Raw genomic sequence first — 20,189 nt, forward strand, 5'->3', positions numbered from 1 at the left:
AAAAACACTCGCTAAAGCTCGTGTCTTTTGTAACTTTTAAAAAATAACTTACTCGTGTGAAATAAATTCCATATCCAACAACCACTCGTTGTGTTACCTCTATATATACAATCTTTGCAAACATAAATTGATCTCGGAACTACATGATTGGGTCTGCGGCGTTTTATTCCAATATACAATGTACGTGTTACCTCACCTGTACAAATGCTTGTCTTTGACCTGGATGTATCCTCTCACTAGGGTAAAGGGACATACATAAACACTGGCATTTCACACTGTGACATATCCGGATAAATCTAACATTTAAAACATTTAAAAAATGGATTTTTATGTGATCATTTCGTCGGATGATCTTGGTGGATTGATTTGTGAGTAAAGTTCCGAATACCTCCGCAATGTTATAACTGTCCTCGTGTTTTTCCATGCCACAAGGTGTACACAAAACTGAACATCATAGTGACAGGTAAGCTCCTATATACATATGATAAATTTGTGTGTTGAAAACTAAAAAAAATTGACTGTTGTGGATATCATCGCGATTTCAGTAGTGATATTGTGATTTAAAACTGTTGACAGCTGACTGACGAACAGCTTGCCATCGCTATTCCAAAATACACTCAGCTGACGACTAGTTTTTATAAGTCACCTTCCACTAGGTATAATTTCTCAGACATTCTATAACATGTTTAAGCTTTTAGCAGAATAATTCATTGTAGCAATCCTTTCAACAGCCATTTTGTTTCGGTACGTATGACATCGAGGTCAACTATGATATAGCGCGAGGCGTGGAACCTTTGGTAGACATTAACAGCTCTACGAAGCCATGTAATGAAATCGATATTCCATAAATAGATCGCCTTATTTATTCAAACAACTTGTATGAACATATATGAATCTAAATATGGCAATATTAAAGAAAATTTCGGCATTCATAAAAAAGCAATACTTCATATAGTGCAAGTTTTAATTGCAAATCTATGAAGCATACATCCATAAAATTTCCATCGTATGTAAATACAGCATTATTTAAGATCCATTTGAGAGAGATCAAAGTTCTGTGACGCTGAACATCTAAATGTTATTATATATGAATTTCCTGTCGAACCAGACATACATGTTATCGACTTAATATAGATATAAAGGCTATAAATCCCTACTATGGAATGGGATATTGAAACTAATTAATGTAATAAAACACAGCAGATTAGGTTGAATTATTCATGTTTTATTTCCAAATAAATATCACCAAAACAAATCTTTAATATTTACGGGTATAATGGTACCCAGTCGGAAATAATGAATAGAAAATTCAATGTTCTGCTCAAACGAGCATTTCGTCAACAACATGCATGATTTATATAAAGACAGATATACACAATGAACACTCTTGAGAAGGATACAGATCATTAGGCCTGTGATATGGTTGAGGTAAGCCTGTAATATCTGTATACTTTTTTAAAATCAAAATGACGAAAAGCAAATAAACACATATACAAAACCTTCATAATAAGCACAAAGAAATAACTATACAAATGCTGCCGTAGTAAAACTTTATAATATATGTGTTTTCGTTCCCCACACATCACTTTTACCAATAGGAATGTGTGAATGGAAACGAATACATTGTTACATACAAATAGTTAAGCATGATGTAAAAAATAAAATTTGGAGTGATAAATAAACACGTTAATAATTTATAATTAAATTAATTAAACAATTATCATAACACTGGTTTATATATTAATATACATCGTTTTAGGGACTAATACACTGTATAGTTGTTACTTTTCGCGGGGATTAATTTCGCTGAATACATCGCGAAAATAAACGCGCAGCGAATATAAATATGAATTCACAAATTGATAGAAAAACTTACTGTAGGATGCTTAAAATGCAATGTCCATGAATCAGTTTATTCTGGCCAACAGCCTTAAGTTTTTTGTAAAGAATAGCGCAGCTTAGCTGTGATATAAAATCTCTCCTTATTTTGAAACTTATGAATCAGACATATTCTAGAAACCAAAATTATCTAGCTCAAGTTTAATTATAACTTCAATATTTAAGAGGCAGGAGGCAGGTCAGGAACTAGGTCCGATTTGGAAAACTGCGCAATATATTAGCACCTCGAAACTTAACAACCATACAGTATTGACGAAAAGTACGTCATAATATACTGCACCATGGATTGATATATTTCTAACACTTCTATACTAACCCTTTTCATACAATTTTCATATTTGAATGTAAAACTGAAGACTTATTAATCCAAATATAAGCTTGTTTACATGCGTATTGGGTTGTAAATATTTGATATATTTCAAAACAAGATATATTACAATACATAAATATTCTGGAAAAATGACAACAACATGCAGCGCTATCAATCACTGGAGCGCTTAATTAAGTCTGATATGTGTTTCAGAACACACACAAAACGTATTGCATTGCTTCTGTGCTGAAATGATAACAAAATTCACATATAACAATTTTCTGCAAGTTCAGAGAAGAACTTGGGTCTCATTGTTTGGTAAATTAAAGTTCCTTCTTGTCTATCTCTAATATAACAAATCATTGTGAACACGTGAATATTTTCCAATAATTTAGCTGCCTGTGTTCACTAAATGTAGTTCGTAAGTCACTATAACTATGTAAACAGAAATCTACTGTTCCGTCGTAGGTCATCATCTGGGAGAGAAACGCTCGCCACACACGCCTCGTCTGGCTTCCGGTTATGGCGTTCTACAACAGCGCCGTCTGTCGGATGATCATTTGAAAATGGAGTGACACGCACACCGTCACGTGATCTCATGGAGGGATCCTCGTCAAAGTAGTTGTAGGGCATGATAAAGAGAGACAGATGCGTTCCCACCGTACCTGTGTTGGGAACATTTTCTATCTGCGGGATATGTTGTGTTCCGAGGGTGACCCAGGCAACAATATCCTAAAAAAGAAATGAATTTTTGGTCTGTGTCAGGATTTAAAAAAAATAATTTCGATGATTTGGACGTTTCTTTCAAAAATTTAAAACTTTCACTCCTAATTGACATATCAAGAAACTTTGACCTTTAATTAAGGACAATATTCTTAGTATTATTTTTAATGCAAGCATCACTAGTTACTTTGTGAATATGTTCTGACTTCAACAACCAGGATAATATTGTTGATCCTCAAAGGTAGCATTCTTAGTATGATTAAGGATTAGGAGATGAATTGCGGACAAATTGTTCATATCTGTACAGTTGTATACAACTAATGGATGACTTTAACATCATATCAGTTTATTTTGCTGTAGTGTATCAGAAGGCATGGTAAAATCAATGCCTCTGCTGGGGACAGACCCGTGACCTCAGGATTATTAGTCTTGTGCTCAGTAAATCAAGCTGAAGAGAAGTTCTCTCTAGCTGAGCGGTATATTGTTATTAGTATTTAGCAGAATTACAATAAATTATAACAAAAAATAAAAGAATGAACCTACCTCTCCCGACAATATTCTCATCGTCCTCTATGTACCTGGCAAAGTCGACCACTGGATCGCTAGCATCCCACATAGCGAATATTGAAGTACTTGTCTCCTCGTCATCCTTGTGGCGGGTCACGGCCACCTGTTGTCTCGCCCATGATATAGAGTTAGAGAAGCCGTAGTCAGAATTCACCAGCATATTCGACATTCCCCTTGGTAACAGTCGATACGACCGAGGAAGACCTTGTGCACTGGTCGCATTGTGGCTAGAGACGAGAAGATATTTCGGAGTCGAGAAGTTATAATTACAGACTGCATCAAGTTCCGTTTCTTTCACATTTCTTTCATAGTATGTTTGAATGTGATACCCTCCATCAACCCATGGGTCTGTCTTGTTTTCAACTTTAATGTCGAGGGTTTCAAACTTATTTTCGGTTCCCTTCACGTCTAAATCAACCTTCAAATGAAATAAGTGGTTGTGGATACCAGCATTGATGCCTTCTTTGATGTGAACTCCGTATGGGTTTTCTTCTGGGGTGTGGAAGGTAGTTCCAAGATAGCCTGTAAGGGAAATCTTCACCTCTACTGCACCGGTCTGATAGAAGTAGAAGTCATAGATATAGTCGTAATTTATCACAGACAGAATCGTTCTCACTACTAGCACAGAGCTTACCAGTCCACCGTAAAATGCCCCAATCCGCCCATAGGCGCGATGTCTGCGAACTGGTGTGTTTGTAGTATGTTCAAATACACACATGGCATTTTCGTATGTCCGATGACCTCCTTCATTAGCCGAGTATAAATGTGTGTTAAAGAAGCGTGCGTTTGCCGGACAGTCAACACTGGGGAGCAGGCCTCTGCATCTGGTACCGAACAAGCCTGCACTGTCGGCATAATTCAGCATCCGAGCGGAAGGGCTGAAACCGGAATATGTCACCACAACCTCTTGCAGACTTATCTCGTACAGAATTCTCTCACCGTCGAAGTTAACGTCAAAAAGTTGAAGCCCGACTGTTGGAGACATACGGTATTTGAGATCCCAAGCAAGGTAATGTATTTCATTGCCAGCAGCTGTGATACGGGATCCGTCGGGTTCCACTTGAATAGGAGGACGGAGAACTGCTTCAGGGAACAAGGGTTCTCGAAATTCTAAAGAACTATACTTGTTTTCTTCGGCGGATGGGAAGTTCATGACGGTCTTGTTAATGTTTCCACGTGTATACTGGGTCAAAAAGTCATCAAGACTAGAAAACATCTGCTTGGCGTACCATACATTCTCAATTGTCCATTCCTTGGGGTTAGCACTCGTCATGTTGACCCTGTACTGGAAATCAAGAGGATGTAGCGTATAAAACTCAATGTCGTAAGCAAACCAGAACCATGACTTCCGTTCACCATTTGGTAGAAAAGCACTCGATATTGGGGTCATGGCGAACCTCAAGCACTGACTGCCGCAGTCAAACGGAGTAGCGTTGTAGCTTTCCAGCAGGACGTGTCCAGCATGAGTTGCTATGTACCTAATTATATATTTGTAGATGGCTTTAAATTCGAAAGACGAGAATGGCCTGAAGTTGTACGGAATAGTGGTTTTCCGGGCAGTCGTGTTCATCACCTTCGCTACTGAAATGTTGGATAAGGGTCCTACAATATATTCCTGGAGGACAGGAGGCGTTGCATCTCCGCGAAAAATCAAAACCTTGGCCATTCTTTCCGGTTGTCCGCCAGAACCGGACAAATAATCAAGCACCCTTTTCTTATTTGGGGGCTGTAGTTCCAAAGTGTGTATGAAACTTGAGTCAATTGCAGCTTCGTCTGGTTTTGTCAAGTTTAAGTCCGTGTCCGAATATAAGTAGTCTAGCACCTCATCAATTTCCTCCGGTGTAATGGCGGCGAATACGTCTGCTTGACTAGCGGCCTGACGTTTTGACCTCGACACTTGTTTGTCCGAATCAAGAGCGCAACTGGGTAGCTTGGCCGCCTCGATCTGACGGTCTTTCACCACCCAGACAGATACACTGATGACGAGGAAGGCAGTGGTCGAGATTGTAAATATCAGCGATATCCATTTCCACTTGTAAGAGTTGTCGAGCATCATTTTCAAGTTTCGGAGAGTACTCTGAAAGCATAGAAAGTACACAATACTAAATTGATTTTAAAAGTTTAATATAACTGCCTTATTTAAGGAAAGGGGTACTGCTTAAATGATTCCATATAGAATGGAAACAACCTACGTAAGATCATTTAGTATCGGCATAGATATAACTATAATTTAATTCAGGTCTTTGCTTTTAAAATCATGCACAATCTATTGAAAAGATTATATATATTAGCTTCTAGCTATTAGGGTAGAAATTAATATTATGTAATTGAGGACATTGGTACTATGTAAGTATATAATATTAATAATTAATAATAATTAATTAATAATATACATTAATATGTAACTATAGAAAATTCTTTGTAAATATTGGGGGTTGCTATATTTTATGAGTATGATGATGTTATTTTTAATTGCGTCCTAAACATATATGATTGTTTGAAAATACATTTTGTATAACTATACTGCAGAAAGGAAATGTAACTGTCTCGTATAATTAACAAGTATCAATATTTTAATTAGATGCGGTTATGTGAGCATGTCATTATTAATATGTTCATTGCATCAATGCTCTGAAAAACAATGTTCTTTCTGTTATTGAAGGGGCGTAACTCTCAAATCAATATCCCCTACAAAAATTTTGAAATGACATAAGGGACATAACTCCTCAAGCATTAAGTGATACCATGTAGCAGTTCCGTTGTTTTTAGTCAGAACGATTTCTAGAGTTACGAAATCACAAGCCAAGGACACATAATCAACAGCAACCTTAACAAATATGTGAAAATAACTTTGTACGACAAAATCTTTTAATTCGCAATTCCAGTGTTCATTACGAAAAACAGATCCTAGATGAAATTTCCGGTCGATCTACTTCATAGTAAACATATGCTGTAAGTTGTAACCGGGGTCAAGAGGCGAGAGCTTGCTACTTATATATAAACAGTAGGGACTCAATGCTAAGATTTTGCTCTGTTTTTGCGGACATTTGCTTTTGGGCAAGCGTTCGGATACTTGAAATTAGACTATTGAACAAAATAAACTATAGTATGTAAAGGCAGCATTATAAAAATTACGCAAAGTCCTCCTTGTAAATAAAATATCTTACATGTTACGTTAGAACCTAAACATGATAAACTACAAAGCATCAGGTACCACAAACAGATCAAACAGTTTCGATACAATGTTATCCCTATGATGGCGTCCACAAAGTGCAATTATTTGGGCCTGAACAAGTGGGTAAAGCATAAACATGAGAGTATACCGAACGCGTTCAACAAATACTTTGGTGTAGTTTGGTTAGGATTGTTTGACTCCCTATCTCCTCCCCTTTGAGCGAGATATATGCGAATGGTGTGTGTGTTTTAGGAGGTTGCGGTATGTTCGTGTTTGTCTCATGATAGTGCGGAATTGATGCCGACATTATAGTGCTATCTGACTGGAGCATACTGACAAAGACATCAAGCAGTACACCCATGATACTGTCGACCCCTCCCAAAACACCTTTGCGCTCAGCAGAAGTAGCAACTATCCTTTTATAGATTCTGGTAGGTCTCGGCAGGGGACAGATCCCAAAGCCTTCCTCACCCTGGTCAAACGCTAACTAAAGGTGAATTGAAACAATGCTAACGAAAACAACTAGTTGTGTAGTCACTCGTAAAACGAATGCCGACGTCCAATGAAAATCAGTGAAACAAGGACAAAGTTAACTAAATAAAAGATTTCATGGAAAGCTCTTGAAAGTTCCAGGTAATTAAAACAATAGTTTTCTAACATTGCTTCACCTTCACGTGCATCAAATCCAGTGGGGTCACGTTCTCTAAATAATCGTGCAGAAATTACATAAGGAGAGGCTATTATGCATTTATATTTTCTAATTTTTTAAACAGTCTTGAATTGGTTTGAGCAGTTGAGCACAGATGGGATATTAGTCATTATTTTAAAATTACATTTTTCACACTTTCTGATTAGCTAAAACATTATCAACTGATTCCCGATAAAAAGACTTATTAACCGGGCGTGCAAATAAGCTAGTAATTATTCCGCTTAACTGGGTGTTTCTAAAAATATATTAGTGATGAATCACTTCCACTTGGTATTTGTCCAACAGTGTCAAATATCCTGCATGCTATTGAAACATAACAAGCAATAACTTTGAATGTTATATTATCAAATTATCTCATAATTAGTGTATTGAATACATTATAATACATCAGTTTATTTTTAGATTGCATGGTGTTTAAAGATATAACTGAATATTTATAAATGCTTCATAAAGCAATACTATCTTTACATGTACAAGTGTTATACTTGCATTCATTCAATAATCAAAAAGTCGAAATAGAAATTTTATAATGAAACTATTATAGCCTTTTGATTTCGGTCAATACATGTATTGTTTTTAAGACTTAGTCCTCGGTTTATATTTTCCAAGGTTAATAAAGTCATATATTAACCATACCAAAAGCTATAATAGTATATTAAACTACTGCGTCGGAATAATTTTGTGGACATATAGTTTCCAAACAACTATAACGTCCACGACTGCTAGGACCCATATCAATCTAATTAAAATCAGACTTGTAATTTCCACTCCTCTACGATACTCTACGATACACTGCAATACCTCAATGTATTGAAGTGTATCGCAGAGTATCGTAGAGGAGAGGAAATTACAGGTCTAATTTTACTTAGATTGGGACCCATATATGTTTGTTTTCCACTAGATGTGTTGTTTACAATATATATATAAAATATTCTGCAGACATGTACGTTAGTTCTTAAAAATATATATACAATTGTATATATACATACATATATTTCTCTCGGTACAACTACGACAGGAACAATATTGACGCGGTAACAAAATTGAAATTAGAACACAATATTCACATGTTAACATAAAAATATTTCCGCGAAGACCGCTCCTCAAATACAATGATAATAAACCCTAGCGTCCCGGACTGGTAAGCGTCGTCTTCATTGAAGACACCCACCATACACATTAAGGTCAAATCAAAGACACCCACCATACACATTAAGGTCAAATCAAAGACACCCACCATACACTTTAAGGTCAAATCGAAGACACCCATCATACACATTAAGGTCAAATCGAAGACACCAACCATACACATTAAGGTCAAATAGAAGACACTCACCATACACATTAAGGTCAAATCGAAGACACCCACCATACACATTAAGGTCAAATCGAAGACACCCACCATTCAAAGCTAGCTAGCGATCATAAATTGAATACCAAAATTGTTGTTTTTTTTTTTTTTTTTTTTTTTGCTTTTTTTCTTTAAGATGAACTTATAAGAATGATTTAATATCTGATTGACAACATCTTTGTTAAGTATGGTGACCAGATCTTCTTACAATTTTTGGGATACCAATAGGAACAAACTGCACCCCTCCGTTGACTTAATCTTTTTTTGTTTCCATACGAAGCTGATTATATCGAAGAGCCTATCATTATAAGTAACAGAGACCTTGCGAAGTCTTTCGATTTCACCTGTAGGTATATTGACAAAGTGTAATCTTTAAATAACAAAACATTCATTAATGACGATATACAGATATGCCTGTAGAATTTGAACTCTTCAATATCAGCCGCTTATCGTGATCTTAACTTACAACGTAACCAACATGGACAGCTTACAACGAAGCTGTATGATAAACAAGGTGATTTCAATTTCTCTATTGTTAATTTTCCATTTCTAAATAGTAACATACCTGCATCCCGTTCCTATAGGTTTATATTCCCCAGTTGGTTCGATATTCAAGGGATTGTTACCTTTATCGCAATGTTTGTGACGGATAGCGACAACTGGCCGAGAAATCAACACCATAAGGTTTCGAGAGATGCAGGTTGATAAACAAAACAATGGAAAGTGTTATATTCGACATCATGATCTTATGCGATAAAAAGTCATATATGTTTAATGCTTGTTGATATGCCTAGTGCATGACGCTTACTTTGCCGGAGCACATTATTTTATTTTCAGTTTGAATTTGGGTTTCTTTATTTAGGCGGTAATTTGTTTTCTTTGTCTTTCTGATGTCGAACGACATTCATGATCATAATCATATATTCATTATATTATAATTAATTTTCTATTGTTTGTAAGCAGAATGCGGCTTACTGATTGGTTGAGATTTTTTTCATACCACTATAATTAATTTTTCTTTGTTTTCATGGTAAATACTCAAATGTGATTGGTCGAAAAATTCTTTTCATTCTTCTATGAAAGAAATTTCGAGAATGGCGCGAAAAATGTGACGTCACAATACGACAATTGACGTTGCGTATTGATTTGGGAAAAAAGAATCCCATATGAAACCAGTAAAATTGTACATAAAACATGTTTTGAATCAGAAAATTATTTTTAAAAATTAATTATAAGCGTTGAGGTCAATATTTGTTTCGTTTCATAGGGGTATGGAAAAAAATTTGTTTGCAAACTTCTGTAAGAATCCCCATTCGCGGATTCCTACAGTTTGCAAACAAAATTGTTTTCATACCCCGATGAAACTAAAAAAAATGACATCAATGCTTAATTGGTATCTATATATGTTTTTTATTGATATATTTTTGTACCTATATGTTTTTTATTTATATAATTTTTTATCAATATATTTACTTACCGATATATTTTTGTATCTTTAAATTTTTGGGTCTCTATATATGTTTTTAACTATGTTGTTTTTCTATATATTTTTTAATCTATATATTTTTGTAATTTTACATTGCGATTCCTCTCACATTTGTTTTTGCGCAAACAGACATAGTAGTAATATGTTCAAAAAAAGTGTTTAATATTTCAATTCGTGATCCATTCTCAATCTGAAAATGACCGTCACGTGATCTGTCGTAATCTACACATAATATGGTAAAATTGCTAACTTTTTTTATTGCAGTTCTGTCGGGTTCATAGTTGATGCTTCGTCGAACGTTCGATAATGATATTTCAGATTCATGGTGCGGTGTGCGCAAATGTCACGATCGTCGATTCTTTACGGTGATTTAGGTTTAGTGGAACTCAGCAAGAACTTATTTCTGTATAATGTTTATTTGAAAGAAATGTAACGTTTTTGCTCTTTACTAAAATATCGTTTTGACAGTTCACACGATATAGTAAATTTGTTGATTGAAGCGTAACGTGTGCTTTACGTGTTTGCGCGTGGGTTGTACTTTAGTGGGGTTGTACGGTGACCATTGTCCGATGAAGCGATGATTGCGCCCCCTCGCGTCTGTCTAGTCAGCGGCAGATAAGTGTGATAAGGTGATTGATCACTGAGCTTGGAATGTTATTATACATGATAGTCACTTGTCAGTTTATACGTCAAAGTCTCCAACAGCGCGAGAAATTAATGGAATGGTCGGAATAGTTTGCATGCCTATCGAGATCATTATTTCCGGTCTCGAGAAAAACAATAGCGGATTAGCATATGCAATTTGTTGAACAATATTTCATATCCGTGACAAAAAGGGCTATTTGAGATTAAACATTTCAATTTTCCCGATAAACCCAGCAATTACAGATCGTACAGTGATGTACAACACAACTTTTTTATTAGCATCAATCAACCAATCAGAAGCTAGGAAAGAAATACCACGGGATCTCCATACTAAATCTTTCAAAAATTAGTGTTAAATACAACAAAGGTAATTCGTGTATAAATATGTCAAATGTATGATATTGAACATGAAATTCATAATATAGTATTTAGTTCAATACCTTGTAACAGAATTATTGCCTCCGTAAGGAATCGAACCCGGGAATTCTAGCTTACTAGTCGTATGCTCAACCGATTGAACTAAAGAGAAGATCTCCCTAGCCTAGCGGTATATTGCGGCTAGAATTGACCAGGGTTACAACATTCTTTGGTGCATTTAACAGTAGAAACATTGCCAGATTTAACATTTCCGCAATAAGGTAAGTAGAAAATAATTAAGCACTAAATATGTCTCTTTAAGATTACTTAATGTGTAACAGTCAGTGAACCGGTTCTTTTTCGCCTTATCAATTAAACACGTTTTTGACTGAAACCTTGATTTTGTTCTAATTTGATGAACAACTAAGTATGACTTGCAGCTTGCATTGACAACAAGTCAATTGTGATTTTAATTTTATCATAGTTTATGTTTACATCTTAAACTTAAAAATTAAAACACATTTGGACAAAATATGAACTGATACAAAATGATTGCAAGGACAGAATAAGAATCAAATACAAAGGAAAGACAATATCACCCTCATTACAACGGAATTGAGGACCAAGTTACGCCAGCAAAACACATTTCAAAATGACATTAATAACCATCTGGACTGTGTCATATCCGGGACGAAACACAATGCGTGATGACCGAGATTCTTCTGTAATTTTTATTGATCAAATTGGAATAGGATTGTACAAGAGACACACGTGTGTGAATACCATTTCGATACTTACTAGTGCCGAAGTTTGGTGCTGAAGTTTGGTACCGAAGTTTCGTGCCGACGTTTCGTGGTCAACGGTTTGACAGAACAGGCAAATATTCTATTTCGAGTGTCTGGTGGGTCTATTATCATTTTGTTCGTTTGGAGAATATGTGGATTTAATCTAGGTCAACATAGCAGGTGTCGTTGATGACGCTGAAGACGCTTACCCTACTGAACATTTGGTCCTACTAACCTTGTAGTTTTTCAAGGGTCTCCGTTAAAATCTATAATTTGTTCAAAGTTTACTGTCGATTATATACGGAGCTTCTCAACATTTACCAAAAAGTAAATACTATTAAATCTGCATGATATAGCTGTTTTTTCCAATCTCGGACCTTCTGTGATGGTTGGGATTTCCACAAAATATTTGTGGACTTTCAGATAAAAAGGTACGAAAATCAATCACGTTGAACACATCTTCGTTAATGACCATACATTATTTAGAATATGGATTAGTTAAACCAATGAGGGATTTTGCAATAAGCATTCTGTGTTTGGTAGCAGGAATCATCGTGCTTTGGACGGAAAAATAGAAAATAGGCAGAAAAGGGTGGAATAAGTAGACATTAAAAATATTTACAACCGTACACTTTCCGATGTGCATGCATATTTAAAGACCACTTCCGCTCGAATACCGTCTGGGAAGTTTCTTGGTGAATAAACATCAAGAAAATGTCAATACGTTAAATAAACAGGTGTTGTAATTGCGAAACAGGAAACACTGTCTTGTTAAGAATAAACAAAGGAATTTCAACATCAATGAAATATAAAGTCAATGGCGTCATTGACGACTCATTAAATCAATTTCCATATTTAGTCTTTGAGAGCCATCTTTTACTCAATTTATTTTACATTCGGTTATGTGAAGAGATGTTAAATATTTCTTATTCATTGTAAAAGAGAATGTTTTGCATTCAAAGTAGGTAATGTTTACTTTTGTTATGTGTTCAAGGAAACAATAGAATCAACTGAGTGTCCAAAACCAGGTTAAGTAGATTTTTCATTATCATTTATTTTGTGCTCACCTGTAGTATGCCATTATATTTTATCAGTCGCAAATAAAACATGCGGTATTTTTTTCATGTCGCTTTTATTTTATTCTTCAACTAGAAAGCTGTCTTGATGAAATAACTACCTCGAGTCATCAACAACGCTGAACGATTATTTCGACTGAGGAAGATGTCGAGTTTAACAGAGGACATAATGCCGACACCTTGTTGACCTACCTTTACTCTGTGATGTCTGGTTTTGCCTTGTTTCAGGTAAGTGTCTTATATTTCACGCCAAATAATTGTAATGAACAAATAAACATCTCCGATAATAGTTTTTTTTTATCAGAACCTTCAAATAACTGCGTGTTAGTAAAAATAATATCACCGTTATAACACTTTTGCCTCCATTTTGCACACTTTTTGTATTTTTTTTTCGCCCCCTTTTAATTCGCCTACTAATTATCAATTCGTAGGATATGACAGATACTTTTGACTGTAAACACTATGTAATAATCCAATGAATTAATCAGATATTTTAGATTTTTTTCAATAAAACTGATTTATCAATTATGTGCTAATGAAGCATTTGTTATACTGTCGGTAGATGATATGATTTCAAAGTACCATTAAGGTGTCTTAAGTTTGATATTTCATTGATAAATATCTATACAGATTTATCAACCATTGATAAATATCTATACAGATTTATCAACCATTGATAAATGTCTGTACAGATGTATCACCCATTGATAAATATCTTTACAGATTTATCAACCATTGATAAATATTTGGTTTTTGAAAGGAATTAATATAAGCTTTTAGCTTGTTTTCCAATCCAATATGTATATATTGTTTGTATTGTGATGTTGTGTGTAAGAACCTTAATATTAATAAAATATTGTTTAAACAAAATTAAATATTAAGACAGATTTCTCAACCTATTAATAAATATATAGATATATTTATCAACCATTAATAGAATAAATATCTAAACATATTTATCAACCATCAACATATATATAGACATATCAATCAGCCATTAATAAATATGTATAGATTTATCAACCATTGATAAATATATAGACATTATCAGCCATTAATAAATATATAGATGGAATTACAAACAGTGAACAAATATAGACAGATTTATCAACCATATATAAATATATAGACAAATTTATCAAGCATTAATAAATATATCGACAGATTTATCAACCATCAAACAATAAATACACAAATTTATCAACCGTTAATAAATATGAATATGGACGTATACATAACTTATATTTACAAATCGCCAACAAAATTAATAGTCAGTGATATTTACCAGCATTTCGTCAGCCATTGAGATTTTAAGTAATATATCAAACGTAACCAATTAATATATATCCGGGGAGATTCATAACTTAATGATAGATCTATGTATGTATGCTTGATATATAATTATACGTTTAATGGAATCTACAAACCATTCACTAGAAATATATGCCCACTCATATGTAATTTACGTAAAACCTTGAGGTTGTAGCATTTTTTCAATGAACCGAGCAAACTAACTTTATCAAGTAATGTGTTTTCTTAGGCTTTATTTTAACTTTTAGCATTGGCCAAAAGATTATATGATAAATCATTTTATTTTCATACCGCAATTTTATTAAAAGATTTTTAAAAAGAATGAAATTTGAGATAATCCTCAAAATATGATTTTTTTTCTTTTATAATAAATCCATATTCCTTCCAGTGTTTAATATTATAATTTGTTAAACGATATCTCAGCAACCAAGATTATTGATATTATTGCATTATACATGAGATATCAGTTTTTGACACACGGATGTGTGAACAATGATTGTAAATGATTTTTTTTTTTATTCGAATCTACATATTTTAAAGGGGACATGACGGACCCCTTTTGGTATTACTTAATGCTTTAATATGTCTAAATAAGAAATAATAATAAGAAAAAGATCGATTGAAAAAAATATAGAACTCTTAAAAGACATGTCTACAATCAGATATTAGACTACGACATTCATATCTTAAACTCGTTAAATTACACCCTACACTTCAGCAATATATATGTAACATCTAATAATCAACAAGTTATCTGTAAGATGATTCCAGATAATTCACCGTTTTAACATGCGAAACTAAAAACATGTACTTTTGTTTTTTTACGATGTGATGTTAATATTATAAGATAATACTGAACAATGATTAGAAAGTCTTACAAATTGTTAACACGGCATTACTTCACAACTTTATTGATATCTCATTGTATCTTACCAATTACATTTCAAATGTTGTAAGCAAATGTTTTTATTGATCGTATGTAAATAACCGTAAAACAATATTAACACAATGGTTATGTTATTACTTTGAAGTCATTATTGAAGTTATAAAATTATACAAAAAATGCTAATAGAAATATGAGCGCAGCAACAGTTATGAAACGGATTAATTATTTCGACATGTAATTACAGATACATTTACGAACAATATCAATTCAAGTATTTACTTTTCAACATATGATTACGTAGAAAATATATTGATGGATAGTTTAAATTAATATATAAAATGCATTTCGACATGTATTCACAAAAATAAAGCTATCTACAATCCGGCGATGCACGATGACCTACCTTCGCAAGAATCTGACCTCTTTCTGCGTCTGCCTCAAGCATGGCTGCGGTCAGTGCAGGTCACTACAATTACACAAACACGTAGGTAGATATAGTATATGCATAAATGAGCCCTACTAATTACGTCAAGCGCGTGCGTGGTCAGTTAAGTGTCAATTAGTGATGGGCATTACTGACCATCACAACAGAATCGCGAGATCAACAATAACAGACTTATAGTCATGTCAAGATTTCCACTTGGAAGAATACTTTTTTTTTTGAGTCCTGATCGACATGAATGGTTTAAAAACTATTTGGAAATTAATTACAGCTAAAATACTGATATAAATTTCCGTTCTGTTATGTAAGTAATGAACAAATTCAGTCACATGATATATAACTATCCCGAAATAATAGTTACCTGTTGTTTAGTATCCAGGTGATAGTCTGTAAACGTATTTTAAACGCAAACACGTATGGCAGTGTTAAAACACGTATGGTTTGGTCCAGTCAGGGGTGTCTGCCTTTTATTTACATCCGAGGCCTCGAGATGGATACCAAAGTCCACGTCACAAATAATATATAATTTCACAACAGAAAATGAAGACAAGCTCGGCACCGCATCACACAACATCAGAGCCACTCGGGAAGTCTGCCATCAGTCATACCTTATCAAATCCAGCCTCCGTCGTTGGTTAATATTTTTGGCAGCTTGCCGCGAGATTGACCATTGACTGGAACATTCTACAACTACGCAGACGGCTTATTCCACTCCACTGTGCAGGATTGTTTGTTTTTCCAGTATTGTAATGGCATAGCATATCACTGATGGAAAGGCAATCTAATATATTACTTAAATTACAATACACATGCATTATTAATTATAATGACTTTATAAACTACAAATGAAAGTCAGCGGCATATCGCTCCGTGATACCTTATCAATATATCCAAAATTACTCAAGGTAAAACGCATTTGTTGTAATTGTTTATATTGTGTCAATGTTATTGATATAAACATGAAACAAATATCACAGATTTACTTCAAGAGTGTCCAGAAAAAAACGGATGTTGCGTCAGATTATATAATTTGAACAAACCGGTTCCACACTAGAGTTCTTCCCCTTGTTATGGTAAATGCTGAAAAAAAAAACGTTTATAAAGAGCAGCTCATTGTTTATTTTCACGATATGAAGTATTTGGAAACGTAAATAACAGAATATATTGACATTCAAACGAAAACATGATAACAAGGATTGAATAAAAACAAAACAGAAATTAGCGTGAAGACCATGGACAATGGTGAATAAAACCAGGCATTCTGAAGGAAGAGTAAACGTTTTCTGTTTGATCGACGACACCCGCCATACAAATCTAGGTAAAATCGACGACACCCGCCATACAAATCTAGGTCACGACGACACCCGCCATACAAATCTAGGTCAAATCTAAGTTATGTAACATTCTCAAAAAGATAACTGGCTATTTCAGGACCAGATGACTGACGTATTCATTGAACATTAATCATTGGGGTTTTTTCTTCTATAGATACATGCTGGTAATTGTTTCGTAATTTTTTTACAGAGCCTGCTCTGAATATCTGTATTTTCTGGATTGTGCCTTGTTAAACAATAACAATACCCTGGTAATTCATATGGACGTCTTCAAACAGCGCTAGGAATTACACTGTCGATCATGATCCGATTTCCGGTGTCTACAGTAATTAACACATAGTTTTAATGATAATTTGAAAGCAGCATACTTTCCTGGCAGGCCTGTAAAGAACAAACTTGGCAGGTACTCTATATGCTGTAAAAATACCTACAATTCCGGAACACTATTTTCGCAAGGTTTTGGCTCCACAGGTACAAATTATAAACTTCCGTCATTTTGCATCATTCACACAGCTTCCTTCAGTGATTGACCTTGAAAGCTTCGCCTCAAGGCCCATACAACTTCATATTTAGGGCTAGTAGCAATCAATGCAAAACTTTTACTAATTAAACAATCTCACATAAGTATTTTTTTCTTTGCCGCGTTATAAAACGTAAACTGATTTCAATCCAAAGCCAATTAAATAAAGAATAGAAACGCATCCAGTTTATTCCCAGAATGGAGTGTCATTCAGTGTATTTCCGGGATGAAGTGTCACCCTGTGTATTTCCGGGATGGAGTGTCACCCTGTGTATTTCCGGGATGGAGTGTCACCCAGTGTATTTCTGGGATGGAGTGTCACCCTGTGTATTTCTGGGATGAAGTGTCACCCTGTGTATTTCCGGGATGGAGTGTCATCCTGTGTATTTCCAGAATGGAGTGTCACCCAGTGTATTTCTGGGATGGAGTGTCACCCTGTGTATTTCTGGGATGAAGTGTCATCCAGTGTATTTCAGGGATGGAGTGTCACCCAGTGTATTTCTGGGATGGAGTGTCACCCTGTGTATTTCTGGGATGAAGTGTCATCCAGTGTATTTCTGGGATGGAGTGTCATCCAGTATATTTCCGGGATGGAGTGTCATCCAATGTATTTCCGGGATGGAGTGTCATCCTGTGTATTTCCGGGACGAAGTGTCACCCAGTATATTTCCGGGATGGAGTGTCATCCAGTGTATTTCCGGGATGGAGTGTCATCCAGTGTATTTCTGGGATGGAGTGTCATCCAGTGTATTTCTGGGATGAAGTGTCATCCAGTGTATTTCTGGGATGGAGTGTCATCCAGTGTATTTCCGGGATGGAGTGTCATCCAGTGTATTTCTGGGATGGAGTGTCATCCAGTGTATTTCTGGGATGAAGTGTCACCCAGTGTATTTCCGGGATGGAGTGTCATCCAGTGTATTTCTGGGATGGAGTGTCATCCAGTGTATTTCCGGGATGGAGTGTCATCCAGTGTATTTCCGGGATGGAGTGTCATCCAGTGTATTTCCGGGATGGAGTGTCATCCTGTGTATTTCAAGGATGAAGTGTCATCCAGTGTATTTCCGGGATGGAGTGTCATCCAGTGTATTTCCGGGATGGAGTGTCACCCAGTGTATTTCCGGGATGGAGTGTCATCCAGTGTATTTCTGGGATGGAGTGTCATCCAGTGTATTTCTGGGATGAAGTGTCACCCAGTGTATTTCCGGGATGGAGTGTCATCCAGTGTATTTCTGGGATGGAGTGTCATCCAGTGTATTTCCGGGATGGAGTGTCACCCTGTGTATTTCCGGGATGGAGTGTCATCCAGTGTATTTCCGGGATGGAGTGTCACCCTGTGTATTTCCGGGATGGAGTGTCATCCTGTGTATTTCCGGGATGAAGTGTCGTCCAGTGTATTTCCGGGATGGAGTGTCATCCTGTGTATTTCCGGGATGGAGTGTCATCCTGTGTATTTCCGGGATGGAGTGTCACCCTGTGTATTTCCGGGATGGAGTGTCATCCAGTGTATTTCCGGGTTGGAGTGTTATATATTTTCCTCATAAAATGTTCTTTTATTGAGAATATTGTGAATGGAACCAAATCGTGGATAGATATTGTTTTGTTTCGTAATATTGATCATATCCAAACATTTATTATGATAAACATTCAAATATCAATCATCGTTATTGAATCGTCAGCATGGTTCATCACAATTGAACTATTTCTTGTTGATGAAAATGGGCGAGAATATTGAGTCATTTGCACTTGAGTATATCAAAATAGGTTGTTTTCATAAACACGAACCGGAACATTCCGACAGGATAACGACGCACTCAGTGCATAGATCTGCGCATGTCATTCCCTGATGTATAGTACATTGTGATATATTGCCTAGTACGTTAAGGTGATGACCCCCTCCCCTCCCCCGATTGTAATCGCTGGCCATGTACAGATCATGTTTGAAGTTAACCTCATAATTCTACCGAGTTCCGACTACAAAAATAACATAGCAACTCACAATGTCTGATAGTTTGACAGGTCAAACTCTTTGAACCAGCTGAACCAAAACAAATACAGCAATTTGCTTTCCACTGCCATTTTAGATTTTTTTTTTAATAACCACAAGATGGGTGCAAATGTTAGTGTTAAAGATATCAGATCACAGTGCACTGGTATGTTAAAGTTCCTGTGGTAAGAACCCTTCCCTTACCGCAACGCTCCTCGTGCCAAATTAGGTGATTAGGAAACAAGGAACAGTTTTGTGGTTGTCTCAACTTTTCATGTCATCAAAAACAGTAAAATTGTCATCAAGTGCTCATTAGAAAGAAAGAAAGAGGAACATCACAATACATAGTAGTCCATCACGAGTGATATTGCAAGCATTCCAAGGAAGGCAATATGAAGTCGATGTTTGTACGTACAGCGTATCAGTTATCGGAGATTATTGTCAAAGAAGGTGTTTGAATGATTGATTTGAACATGTCATTCTTTCTTAAATGTCATATACAGTTGATTGAGCTTTCCTCGCAAGGTCGAACGCTCAACTAAAGGCTAGAAGTGAGGCAGTGTCAAGGGAGACATTAGGAAGACAGATACTACCTCAGTCGCCTCTTCCGATCATGCAATTGGGGCTGC

The 20,189-nt window shown here is 35.5% G+C and overlaps 1 protein-coding gene and 1 long non-coding RNA gene across 3 annotated transcripts; one reads left to right on the plus strand and one right to left on the minus strand.

The window, feature by feature from the left end:
• Positions 1–57: 57 nt before the first annotated feature.
• On the plus strand, positions 58–3,481 carry LOC117334731. The gene is made up of 2 exons (XR_004534216.1): positions 58–463; positions 2,678–3,481. It is a non-coding gene; the product is annotated as an uncharacterized LOC117334731 (long non-coding RNA).
• LOC117334729 (putative amine oxidase [copper-containing]) lies at positions 1,210–16,293 on the minus strand. Of its 2 annotated transcripts, none has more exons than XM_033894524.1 (4): positions 16,084–16,293; positions 15,684–15,746; positions 3,486–5,576; positions 1,210–2,941 (listed from the first exon to the last, which is right to left on the minus strand). In XM_033894524.1, exons 2-4 carry the CDS (start codon positions 15,723–15,725, stop codon positions 2,645–2,647), a joined length of 2,430 nt encoding a protein of 809 aa, XP_033750415.1. In that variant the 5' UTR covers positions 15,726–15,746; positions 16,084–16,293; the 3' UTR covers positions 1,210–2,644. The 2 variants fall into 2 exon arrangements, with proteins under 2 accessions (XP_033750415.1, XP_033750414.1); XM_033894523.1 differs by having other exon boundaries at positions 2,797–2,941; positions 3,476–5,576.
• Positions 16,294–20,189: the final 3,896 nt, after the last annotated feature.

The sequence above is a fragment of the Pecten maximus genome, chromosome 9 (genome assembly GCF_902652985.1).
Source record: "Pecten maximus chromosome 9, xPecMax1.1, whole genome shotgun sequence".
In the NCBI taxonomy this organism is placed as follows: Eukaryota; Metazoa; Mollusca; class Bivalvia; order Pectinida; family Pectinidae; genus Pecten; species Pecten maximus.

Excerpts from the sequence above, each read along its gene's own strand:
- LOC117334729 (XM_033894524.1), bottom strand. The coding sequence starts at position 15,725 with ATGCTTGAGGCAGACGCAGAAAGAGGTCAGATTCTTGCGAAG. Across the intron at positions 5,577-15,683 it reads GAGGTCAGATTCTTGCGAAG|AGTACTCTCCGAAACTTGAA; the intron begins GTAGGTCATCGT and ends CTATGCTTTCAG. Across the intron at positions 2,942-3,485 it reads TAGAGGACGATGAGAATATT|GATATTGTTGCCTGGGTCAC; the intron begins GTCGGGAGAGGT and ends TTTCTTTTTTAG.